Source organism: Melanotaenia boesemani, chromosome 1 (assembly GCF_017639745.1).
Source record: "Melanotaenia boesemani isolate fMelBoe1 chromosome 1, fMelBoe1.pri, whole genome shotgun sequence".
Lineage (NCBI taxonomy): Eukaryota > Metazoa > Chordata > Actinopteri > Atheriniformes > Melanotaeniidae > Melanotaenia > Melanotaenia boesemani.
The window spans coordinates 21,731,310-21,744,439 of record NC_055682.1 but is presented as its reverse complement, the minus strand read 5'-3'; the positions used below and the strand labels follow the sequence as shown (position 1 = coordinate 21,744,439).

The 13,130-nt window shown below is 37.2% G+C and overlaps 1 protein-coding gene across 2 annotated transcripts in view; it reads left to right on the top strand.

Moving 5' to 3' along the window:
• Positions 1 to 9: 9 nt before the first annotated feature.
• ap1g1 (adaptor related protein complex 1 subunit gamma 1) overlaps positions 10 to 13,130 on the top strand; it is a 28,682-nt gene continuing 15,561 nt past the window's right edge. For both annotated transcript variants that reach the window (XM_041983837.1, XM_041983761.1), the window contains exons 1-5: positions 10 to 108; positions 8,836 to 9,039; positions 9,180 to 9,304; positions 9,617 to 9,758; positions 9,896 to 9,992. In XM_041983837.1, coding sequence (XP_041839771.1) covers positions 8,839 to 9,039; positions 9,180 to 9,304; positions 9,617 to 9,758; positions 9,896 to 9,992 — 565 coding nt within the window. In that variant the 5' untranslated portion in view covers positions 10 to 108; positions 8,836 to 8,838. The remainder of the gene's footprint in view (positions 109 to 8,835; positions 9,040 to 9,179; positions 9,305 to 9,616; positions 9,759 to 9,895; positions 9,993 to 13,130) is intronic.

The following is a 13,130-nucleotide window of genomic DNA, read 5'->3' as shown; positions in this document are numbered from 1 at the left end:
GGTAGATGTGCTAAGGCTGGAGTAGCCACCATTTTGCATGTCTGGTGTGTTCCTGCCTCCATTGCTAATAGAGAAGATTCCAGTTCTTTTCTGGCATCGTTACGGCTAGTAAGTACATTTGAGGAATAAAATAGCCACATAAATATGTGAAAATGTCTTTGCTTATAAGTAATTGTCTGTAGTTTGATTATATCTACGATGTCAACTCTCAGTGTGGCGCTGCATAGGAAGTCGTTGCCCTTAGTACACTGGGGTTGTGCCTGTCAGCAGCTAAGTTTGCTAGCATCATTTTATAGCCTTAGCCATGCTAGATACCTGCTGGGCTAGGTATGTGCAGTTAAGTAGTGTGATTGACCAGTAACTCATTATTTTCGTGACAACACATAACGCTACTTTAACAGTTAATACTCCCCTAACTAGTTTGTGTGATCAGCACTCGATTTTTAATTTATTCTGACTAACTGATGGCGAAATAAACGAATTGTCAGGTAGCTAGCTAACGCTATACAGGACTCGCTAGCTTGATAATTCAAATGCTTCAAGAAGGCCTAAACTGCATCATGTCCTGATCAATCGGTGATCAGAGCCTGAAGCAATGGCCCCAGGTTTCATTTAGACCGTTTTGTAAAATGCTATTGGTGTAAGCCTCAAATTAAATAGATTAGTCAACCAAGGTGAAGCTTCTGCTGTGGTGGCTAACATCTTGCCCTTTCAAGTTCTCAGTTTATACTAGGATAAGCTACTTATTAGTTTGTGTTTTATGTGTGTCATTTGTTTAATTGTATTAACTATAAGTATATGACATTTTATTGCGTGCTTTGTAGTAGCATAAGACGTTTCCAGTATTTGACGAGGATGAATATTTTAGGCATAAATCAGCCTTGCCTTTTGATATCCAGGAAGCTTCTGATAGCTTGCTTAGAGTGCTGAGGACGTGGACTACGTGGGTTTTTTTGTGTGTTTCCCCTCCCTATATGTTCTTGAGATAGTTACTTGGTGTTAATAATGTCTTCGTCGAGAAGGTTGCCTGTGGATATACAGTTTTTTAAAATAAGGTATACTCGTTATTTAGGTCTCACTTGTTGCACAGAACAGGTTCACGTTAAGGAAGTCAGCTGTATGTAGGAAGTGAGCTAATGCCTACTGTACAGTATGCGCAACTCTTACATACCTTGGAAACTGGCTTTTCAGTGCCTCTTACTTTGGGTCACTTTTCCAGGGGCTGAAATTTAGCTTGCTGCAGATGACGTCTGGTTTCATCATACAAGCTAGTTGAATGGTAGCTGTTGTACAGTTATTTGCAATTAGCAAGTTTCTTTTTTTCCACATTTGGTGTCAGATATTGGGGCATTTGGCATCAATGTTTATGCTAAAGGTCTGACCACTTGCCTCCTCCGAGATTTAGTCTCTTTACTTCAACTTAAAGAATAAATCTGCCCAAATTTATGATGTAGTGCTTTCTAACTTTTGAGAAGTTGCCAATTAAAAGGAAGTTGGTGTAAATTAGAAGTGAAGTTGCTAAAAATGGGCATGTAGTTGGTGCAATTAAGCTAAAGTAGTGGCTTCATGTGACAGAAGAATCTGTGGAAAGAGTGATCAATAAATGACATTTCTCTCAGATGCAGCTGATTTTATAAAGATAAAGGAAAAACTTAAAGAATATGTAAAATCATTTCAGTAAGTGAAATTAACTTAATTTGGTTAAATGAGCTTTCTGTAAGTTTCACTTTTATTCATTCTCATTCTTGTTGCAGATTAACTAAAACTGCGTTTTTTAAACTCATAAAATCTGTATTCTGTGAAGTCTGATGTGATACTAGTGAGGTGTTTTGGAATTACCATACTGATATCAGTGATGACCTAATGATAAAGTTTTCTTAACAAATTTGCTCAGCCTTTTAAGCTCACTAATAAACAACATTGGCTGTATGTAGGTGCTCCCAATCCATCCCTCCCCAGCCCTCATCTTGGCCCTACCTCTTTGTTTTGCATCCATTTGGGTAAGTTGCATTCTTCTTTTAGTTTGTGTTTTGGAGGTAAAGGGATTATGGGCTTGCAACCCTTTAAACAGGGCATGGGGGTTAATTTAGATAACTACATGACCTGTAATACTTGGTCCCCTGAGGAGAACTCACCTGACCCCAAGCAGCAACATGGAAAATGGAGGGGTAGGTCCAAGAGGAGGAATTGGGATTGGGCTCCACTTGGATTGCATCCATATTCAGCCCTTTCCAGCGTCTCAGTACTTAGAAAATTGTTTGATTGTAATTTTTTTCTTGTGTGTTTTTGTATATCATCTGTTCTCTGGGCCAGAAGTGACCCTAAGTAGCTTTTTTGTATTTGTTTAGTATATGTTCACAAGCAAATCAGAAAAATCTGTATTTGCAAGCATTAAAGTTGATATTTATCTATGGACAAGAGACATCCAAGATATAAAAAAGCCAGAGTTGTTATTTTATAATCAGTTGTCATAATACTTAATATGCTTGAACCAAGGCAACTATGATCTTGATCAAAATCATTTGACTTTTAGTTCTGCTGTCTAAATCTTAGTGAACTAAATCTGTTTTTTCACTGCACACAAAACCTGAAAACATTCACTAACAACTTTCTTGCCTCCAGAGGGAAAGGGTATATCAGCATTCTATTAATTATTAACTATTGTGGTCAAATTTTCTGCAGTCGTCATGAGTATTGTAAGTACCGTAATGAAAAAATACCACAGCAAGAAAATTCAACATTTTAATTAATTTAAATGTGCAAGAGTAAGAAATTAACCTAAAAAAACGTTTTCTTTTGAGGTTCTGAAAGCTGACGAGAGAATCAGCTTGTAGTTACTGGGACATGTGACTGATCCAGTGTACCAGCTCACTCAGTGGTTGGGAGCTCACTCTCATTTCCTGTGTAAGCTTAACTTATGCAGGTAAAAACTAGCCTAAAATAATAAAGCCACCAAATTTTGCTACAAAGAAAACAATGCTTACCAGAAGTTTTGTTGGACCGCAGCTTGTAGGAAAACTGAATGTCATTGCATCATGTTGTAGTGGTCTTCATGGATGTTTCTGGTCATACTATTTGAAAATGTGCATGCTGTCTAAGGTATGGGTGCACGAAATGACCTTGCTTTTGTAGTAACACACATTTAATCTTAGTGGTATTTATTAATGTGGTAGTAATTATTGCTAACTTGGCAAAGCTGATGACAAAGATTTGGTTATAGTGGCGGAAATAGTGACCTGCCTCTGTTGCACTTCTCTTAGAGAAGAACGAGGGCTATGATTTTTTTTTTTTTTTTTATCTAGTTCACCAGTTATACTCTTCCAAAGAAGACGTTAGCAGTGTATCTATTTGTTGTTGCACATCTCAGTCATCTGCTCTTCACTGCATTCAGTAATTTGATGTAAAACCATTTAATGTATTCAGTTTCATGTGGCTTTAAGAATGATGTTTGGGGTGTCGATAAGGTAAGTCCTCCTTGAGGTAAATAATTTTTAGATGTTGCTGGTTGTCCAGCTTTGAAAGACAACCCAAGCTAGCTTTGCAAATCATGAGAGGAGACGCTTCTTATGAACATGTTGAAGTAGATATAAATAAAATAAACCTCCTAAAGTTGAGTTTTATGTTTTGTTTTGGGGGCATAGCTTTGCTTTGCATGGTTCATGGAAAAAAAAAGTGATGGTGTGGTATGTTATATGACCAATAATGCTAGTAAAGCTTTCATGGGTTTGGGTGGCAGGGATTGAGAAGGTCTGATAGAGTGATTACTCAGAGATCCTGTACGTTGTTTTATAATTGTGCTTTTACATTCAGCTCTTTCATTTCATGAGTTATATAAATGGATGTTACTTATCAATTTGTCTTAATTTTAAGGGAGAATAAGTGTCACCCAGATGAACTTTAAAATAAGGTTGCACTTCCACCCAGTCTTTTAATCCATCTGCTCAATCTGAAGCTCAGTACACTTGTATTTCCTTGATTGGCATTTAAAATAAACACGGAAAAGACTGATTTAAAACAGTTATGTTGCATTTTGATTGTTGCAGAATACGCTGTTGTCCGGCAAAATAAATAACTGTAATTTAATCAGCTCAGCAGTGGCTGGATTTACTTTCCTAGTTGATTGTAAGCACAGCAAGAGACATGGAGCTGTGGTTTATGAAGCCCAACTCTAGGTCCATTCAGCGTTTCGTTCCAAGTCATTTAAATGGTGTTAAGACAGACTGTAGATCTCTGGCTTCATTAAAGCAAGGCCTTTCCTGACCACCTTCCACATTCTCCTCTGATTACAGTGAGCTATTTCTTCTCCAACCTGGAGAATCATTTCAAGAGAATCCTATGATCTAATCAGTGATGGCTATAAGAAATATTAGGGAGTTAGGGAGTTTTATTTGGCTGCATGGTTAAAAACAGTCCCCTTAATTTCTAGATTCTGAGGTAACATTTTGAGTATGTGTCACCAGGGAATGGGGTTGATTTCCTATGTAAGGATCTCAAGCAACCAGGCAGTCCATGGCTTAGTAACATTTCCATAATTTTGTGTTAGAGCTTTTGCGAGAAGAATAACATTAACTGAATAAAAGAAATTAATTGATATTATTTTAACAAACACAATCTTTTTGGGGACATTACAGTGCATACATTATCATCTATATGTGCCATAGAAAACCAAATGACAAAAAAATTAAACTGAAGTAATTGAAAAATGTCATGTATGCCATAAATGCTTAGTATGCCAATAAAGCCATGAAAATAAAGTCTGAAAACAGATTACTAAAGTAGCCTGTGTCAAAACTTCATTCCTTTTTTCTCCGATATAGGGACAATGTTTAATTTTGTGACGTACTTTGTTACTGAAATTCTCTACAATACTTGGATAACAAAGCCAAGCACAAACTGAGATATAAATTTGGACACCTACTTGGATTGGACCTCAATATCGTGCATTCACCTTAACTGGCTACTATCATTAACATTTAGAGACCTTTAAAACCCTTTGCTGGCTTTTCTTGTTTTTATTTATTTTTTTATTTAATGCACGCATCAATAAATGAAGCAACCTCTTGCACAAAAAGTTGTAAGTACTGCACCACAAAAATGGATTATTTCTTTCTCACTTTAGGCACATGTCTATCTGGCTGTACTTTGTCTTTAACTGACAGACAGCAGCAAGCTCCAGCAGCAGTGATGAGTGAGCTTTTTGCTCATACAGTGTTGGTGTGGAACTTTAGAGGCTATAGGATGTGCAACAGAAAACACTGGAATAAACTGTAACTTTCTATTTATTAGTGATTAAAATATATCCCGAAAATTGGGGTTAAGGTGGCCTTGGAGACCTGCCATTAAAATACAGGCTGGTTGTTAAGTCTGAATTTAAGTTTCTTGTTTAACTAAATTATATAAACCATGAGGTTGTTGTGCAGCACCACCCATTTGTTCTCTACAAAAGATATTTCTCTTAAAGTTTCCCCTGTTGGTGAAAGGGTGTGTTCCTCCTTTTTTATTTTTTTTTTCTTAATCAAACATCCACTTAAGTATTGGGCACGGAAGACAAAATGGATTTCCTCTGCAAGTAATTACCATAATTTCTTTTGCTGAGCTGCTTAATTATGTACTCTGACGACAAGCTTATATGGGAAGAGAGACATAATGTACCTCTTAGTAAGAGACCGACGTTAATAACTTTTCTTGTTTAATATTACTTATGACAGTAAGATTATTGTTGGATCAGAAGTGAATTGAAATATCTGAGAACGTGTATGTTAGCAGCATTTACAATCACAAATGTGGCTATCTGTTGTCTCACATCTCAGTCATACACTTTTCTTCATTCAGTAATTTGATATAACACATCTATAAATGTATTTGAATCTTATCACTTTTTAAATGATGTTTAAAATCCGAGTTAATTAGCTCTATGGCTAAAGTTAAAAACTGGAACATTTTCTTCGATGAATATATGAGACAAAGCATACTTAACCAAATGTTCCTTTTTTTTTATTTATCTCTCAAGACCCATTAGAAGTAGTTATAGTAATCTGTTTCTCTGCCAACTTCTAACTGTAATTTTTATTGTGCTTTGTACTTTTGGGCCATAGCCTTCGGACAGAGGCTTTCTTGCACTCTGTTCACTGTCCATATATGCACATGCCTGCGTAAGACAAATCTCCATGCTCACTTTGCAGAATGGGGCATTTAAATAAAATCTTAACGGGTCAAGGTTGCATTTATTATATTTACTACTTTGTTTTGCATCTGTTGCAGCCTGTTTTTTGCTCTTTCCTGCTCTCGCATAATTAAGCCTTGAAAGGAGTATGCTTTTAAAGGAATTTAAGTCCAAATAAAACTTGCCCCAGATCTGCTCCAACTAATCAAATTAAACTAGTTTTCTGTCATGGTTCTTGCTGTAGTCATGGAATTTTGTGCCTTGAGGATAATAAAAACAAGCTCATTCAAGATGCCGTTGCAACCTTTGGCTAGTACAACCCCTGGCAAAAAGTATGGAATCACCAGTCTTGGAAGAGCGCTCATGCAGTTGTTTTGTTGTGTAGAACAAAATCAGATCACAAACATGACACAAAACTCTAGTCATTCCAAATGGCAACTTTCTGGCTTGAAGAAACAATAAAAGAAACGACGAAAAAACATTGTGGTAGTCAGAAAAGGTTACTTTTACTGACCAAGCACAGGGAAAAAAATATGGAATCACTCAATTCTGAGGAAAAAAATATGGAATCAGTCTATTTTCACAAACAAAAACAAAATTCTAATACCATTAATACTTAGTTGCACCACCTCTGGCTTTGATAACAGCTTTCAGTCTCTGAGGCATGGATTTGACGAGTGACGAACAGTATTCATCATCAATTTGGCTCCAACTCTCTTTGATTGCTGCTGCCAGATCAGCTTTGCAGGTTGGAGCCTTGGTATGGACCATTTTTTTCAATTTCCACCACAGATTCTCAATTGGATTGAGATCCGGACTATTTGCAGGCCATGACATTGACTTTATGCAGCTTTCTTCAAGGAATGCCTTAACAGTTTTTGCTCTATGGCAAGATGCATTGTCATCCTGGAAAATGATATCATCATCCCCAAACATCTTTTCAATTGATGGGATAAGAAAACTGTCCAAAATGTCAGTGTAAACATGTGCATTTATTGAGGAAGTGACAACAGTCATTTCCCCGGTGCCTTTACCTGACATGCGGCCCCATATCATCAAGGACTGTGGAAATTTTAATGTTTTCTCCAAGCAGTCCTCTTCATAAATCTCATTGGAACGGCACCAAACAAAAGTTCCAGCATCATCACCTTGTCCAATGCAGATCCGTGATTCATCACTGAAGATAACCTTTATCCAGTCCTCCACAGTCCATGACTGCTTCTCCATAGCCCATTGTAGTCTTGTTCTTTTCTGTTTAGGTGTCAATGATGATTTTTGTTTTGCTTTCCTGTATGAAAATCCCATTTCCTTTAGGCGATTCCTCACAGTGCGGTCACATACATTGACTCCAATTTCCACCCATTTGTTTTTCATTTGTTTTGTTGTGCATTTTCTGTTTTTAAGACATATTTCCTTAAGTTTTCTGTCTTGACGCTTGGATGTCTTCCTTGGTCTACCAGTGCGCTTAGCTTGAACAACCTTCCCATGTTCCTTGTACTTGGTCCATATCTTAGACACAGCTGACTGTGAACAGCCCACATCTTTGGCAACATTGCGTGTAGATTTACCTTCTTCAAGAAGTTTTATTATCCTCTGTTTTGTTTCAAGCGACATCTCCTGTGTGGGAGCCATGATTCATGCCAGTCCCCTTGGTGAAACAGGTCTCCAAGGTGTGGTCACAGGTGTGGTTTTACCTGCAGACTAACAAGGAAAAGGAAATTGACTTGGAGCCCCCCCCCCCCCCCCAAAAAAAAACAGACTGATTCCATATTTTTTTTCTCAGAATTGAGTGATTCCATATTTTTTCCCTGTGCTTGGTCAGTAAAAGTAACCTTTTCTGACTACCACAATGTTTTTTCGTCGTTTTTTATTGTTTCTTGAAGCCAGAAAGTTGCCATTTGGAATGACTAGAGTTTTGTGTCATGTTTGTCTTCTGATTTTGTTCTACACAACAAAACAACTGCATGAGCGCTCTTCCAAGACTGGTGATTCCATACTTTTTGCCAGGGGTTGTAGTTGTGTAAAGCTGAAGAGATTCTCCACCATATTAAAAGAGTCATGTCTAACTAGGTGTGTTTTGCTAAATTTAAAGTTTTTTTGTGAATTGTTTTGTGTTGGCTCTTACGGTGAGAAAGGCTTCATTTAGGGAGGAGTGAATCTGAGCACATCAAAGAAACAAATTCTGGTCTGGCCAAAAACGCAGGTTCATTTCAAGTGCAGCAAACGAACAACAAATTATGTGGCGGAAACTTTAACCAGTAGAGAATTTTCTTTTATATTAACACCTTCTCTTGTTTAGTGAAAAAGTTTATTTTGGATTCTGTGAGAATTAGTTTCTTAACCTATAGCATTACAACTTTATTAGAAGGTTTAGCCGTTCATGTTCTTTGTGTCAGCAGCAATTCTTTTTTTTTTCCTTAACTGCAGTTACTGGTACTTGGTATAAATACAGACATGAAAATTTATTCTCACAACTAGGCATATTGCTCTCATTAGTATTTAAATCTTTTCCTTGTGTGTTCACAGAAGCTTCCCTGTGAGGGAATTGAATTTCACTTGCTATTCTCATTTTCCTAAAGAAAGCAATGTGTGTATGAAATAAATACAAGATATCTGCTTCTTTAAGGTAAATCTTTAGCAACCCCCCCTCTGCTTTTTTGTGTGTTTTCTAGAGAATGCCAGCTCCAATCAGACTGCGGGAACTCATCCGGACCATCCGGACAGCCCGGACCCAGGCAGAGGAGCGTGAGATGATCCAGAAAGAGTGTGCTGCTATTCGTTCGTCCTTTAGAGAGGAAGACAATACATACCGTTGCAGAAATGTGGCCAAGCTACTTTATATGCACATGTTGGGCTACCCAGCACACTTTGGACAGGTTTGTTTGGCGATGGCATGATTGGGAGCACAAAATGCACCCAGAAACCTTTTTAAATTGCCAGTTAATAAATTGTTAGAGTTTATATGCTGGAAGTTGTGACTAAATTACTTGTTTGTGTTTTGTTTTTTGTTTTTAAGCTGGAGTGTCTGAAGCTGATTGCATCCCAGAAATTCACTGACAAACGAATAGGTTATTTGGGAGCTATGCTTCTATTGGATGAGAGACAGGATGTTCATCTACTAATGACAAATTGCATTAAGAAGTAAGTGAAGGTCAGGCAAGGTTAATATATTGAATATTCAGCTTTTAAGATATTGCATATTGCTTGATGTGAAATAGTTGGGTGACTCAGACATGTTCGCACATCCTTCCTTGGCTGCTTTATCATAACTCAGTGTTTTGTTTTTTTTCTCTAAAATACTTTTTACTTGTTTCTCACTAAATCCCTTCTCTTCATAATGTACTCTATCCTCATGAGTCCTTCTGTATAACATTCAGGACTGTTCCTTTTTTGTGTATTCTTGTTTCCATGGCTTATTTTACTCTTTTTCTTTTTTTCTTCGTCTCACACCAGTGATTTGAATCACAATACACAGTACGTCCAGGGTCTGGCTCTGTGCACTTTAGGCTGCATGGGTTCCTCAGAAATGTGTCGTGACCTCGCAGGGGAAGTGGAGAAGCTGCTAAAAACATCCAACTCTTACTTAAGGAAAAAAGTAAGCTTCACTGTACTTTTGTTTGTAATTTAATTAAATATTTCTCTATTTTTTCCCCCCATGGTTGAGTATTGGGGATGAATATATACATATATCCTAAACACTGGACCAAGTTTTATTTGAATGTTTGTTGACAGGCAGCGTTGTGTGCAGTTCATGTCATCAGGAAGGTCCCAGAACTTATGGAAATGTTCCTTCCAGCCACAAAAAACCTGCTGAGCGAGAAGAACCACGGTAAGTGAAGAGGATTTGTCAGAATGCAGTTTCTGGCTTATAGAGAAATGTGGTTATTTTACACAAGTTCAGACTGCACCTTCTTTCCTGACAGTCATGATGCTTTGTTAAGAACAGCTGGTTGCTGATGTCCTTTTTGCTGTGTCCTTTTGGAGAGGAGAGTAGAATTAATGAGCCTGTCATACGCTCTGGGGTTCGTGTGCGTCACATATTGGGGAGCCAACAAAACAATTGATTTTGTTTTATGTAAGGTACTTTAATGATAATCTTTAACATTTTTTTTTGACTAAGCCTATCTTTTTTTTTTCTCTGCCAGATGTTTCTTTGTTTTGGAATTTATAAGTCAAAATTATTTGTGGTGCATTTCACTTCAAAAGGAAGATGGTGTGACCAGCAATAGGGTGGGAACATTTACAAGATGGGAACTTGCCAATGTAATTGTGAAATGCACATGTCAGCCATACATACTTATTACCTCTGCCAATGTGGAGGTCATGTATTCAAAGGTGCTTGTCTGTCTATTTGTCTTCCAGTTAGCAACATAACTTAAAAAATTATGAATGGATTTTAATGAATTTCAGGATCTCTCAGAAAAGAATAAGGAACAAGTGATTAGATTTTGGAGGTGATCTGGATCACCGTCTGTATCCAGGAATTTTGTAAAGGATTCATTACTATGGGGAACTAGGGATAATTTTCCCATAAGAGCTTCTAACTCAAAACTAATTCCCACAATCATTTGCAGAAACAAAAAATTACAATGGCTTGGCGAAGGTTGGTCTGCACTCTGAGTGCTCCTAGTTCTGTATAATGTATTCTTGCCTCTAAACACCCAATCTAAAGCTATTTAATGATGTAAACAAGTCTCCAGTTCTATCATCTACCACATTTGTTTTGAGATGGCACATATTATTTTGGCTTCTCCAGGCACTGCTGTCCCTTACTTGAGTTTTAATCTTCAAACTTGAGATCAGGTCATGAAACGATGATCAGTCTGTGATCTTCATATCAGATTCTTTTTTTGCTGTCATTTAATTACTGCTGCATTTATTAAATGTATGCTAATGTTGGACCTGTCTAACTTTGTGTGGTGATTATCCTCACAAAGACCAGACAAGTAGTGCATATTAGTAAATGTCCTGTAAGGTACTTGCATAATATTTTAATGGCAGTGTGACCTATTTCTGTCTTTTGTAAGCTAAGATCGTGAGGCAAGCTTGCAAAAATGAAGTGAATGCAGAGGGAAATCAGACTGTTGGCCCAAAAAAAAAAAAAGAGCACAGAATATTGTAACTCTTAAGGCTGGGAGGAAAAGTCTATCCCTAACATGCATCACAATGTGGACCTGGCTCGTTTGGGGAGGTGTGAATGCTCAGACGAATTCTGATGCGACAGAAGTGAACTCTACTCTGCCTACAAATGTAGCTTTCAGTTTGCTTCAAGTGAACCAAATACAGAAAGCGAAATGCAGTGCAAAGAGGACGGTAGATAAACACAACCAAAACATTTCTGCGCGTAGGACGATAGGCAGCTCTGGCTGGGAGAAATGGCTTGTGGTCAGAAGTGGAAGAATGCAGCTAAAGTATAGGTAGAGATATGGTAAACTTTGATACAGCTCCAGGTTTTGCTCTTATATGGTTTAAACAGAAGTTCTCCTACATTAACAAATAGATGAGCTAGTGCTGGGCGATTAATCGATAAATCGAATTTTCCATTTCTGGAGATTTATTTTTATGAAAATCTGGATTTTTTTCCATAGTTTAGCAGCAGACTTAGCCCTCCCTCCACACCAGAACAGTATTTGTCTGACAGATTTTCATTAAAGTGACCCTTCACTCACGGCTGGGATTTAGCTGTTAGTATAACTGCAGTGAGAAATGCTGCTCTCTATGAGATGCAGAAGTCAACTTAACCCACAAACCCTAGTTAAGAGACAACCTTCATCAGGGGCATTATTTCTGCAGTGGATCCTGTATGATAAGGATCCAGATGGAAAGAGATCACGGATGCAGCTGTGTCGCATATTTCTATGTAAGATATTAAGTTGTTTATAAGGTGGAAAAGCTATGACATTATATGCTTTATTTTTTCTGGCATTCATCTGTATAAACAAATGTTTTTAATAAGTTTATTTATGTTTTGTAAAAGAAAAGAAAAAAAAAAATCTATTTAAAATTGGAAATCGGATTTGGTTATAAAAAATTGGAGATTTTATTTTTTAGGCCATATCGCCCAGCCCTATGAGCAAGTCTTGTTGTTGTTTGTCACAACAAAGATGAGAAATCATATTAGATATTTGCTCAAAAATTAGTAGTAATATAGTCACACGGGGGGAAAAAAAATGCATAAATAAGCATTTTACAATCACATCGTGGCCATCTTAATTGTATTTTAATTAAAGATTTGCCTAAAGATTGCCACCCCTAGTAACTAACCTTGCTGGGACTTTTCTTAGTTCCAGTAAGGCTAATTAGAAATCAATTTACAGTTCAGTAAAGGTCCAGTCAGGACCTTCTGGGATGATCTCCATATTGGGAGCAGGAACAGTCAATACTGATGAGATGCCGCGTTTGATTTATTATGTAACATTCTTTATAATTTACTATTATGCTATTATGCTAATTGGCCTTGTACTAGTTTCTTTACATTGGCCATGTGTGTCAGTGGGGAAAGAAAAGAAGTTACTCTGAAATATAATCCGTGTTGATCATTTTATAGTGCTAAGTATCACAAAATAAGCAGCCCTAGTTGCAGCATCACAAATGCTGCCGTCTTTGTGAGGCTCACCCGGCGTGCTTCATGTCAGATTTTCTTTACACTATCATCTTGGCCTAAAGCGTTCACTGTTGCGAAATTACTACAATATTAAAAGGGAACTTAAACAAATGCATTGCTATCAACTAATTCACATTTCTACGTCAATTTGAAATTTAGGAGTAAGGAAATGAAAAAATACCCAGTTTGCAATCTGTGTTTTGGATTATCATCTGAGATGAAATCAGTGTTTAGTATGATGTCAACACAATACTGATGGTCTAAAAAATTATTGTAACAGTCAGTAACCAGTCAGTACATACATGGATCCAAAGGCACTCCAAAGTAAAGATATTTGTTTAGATTTATTAAGATGTGTAGCTA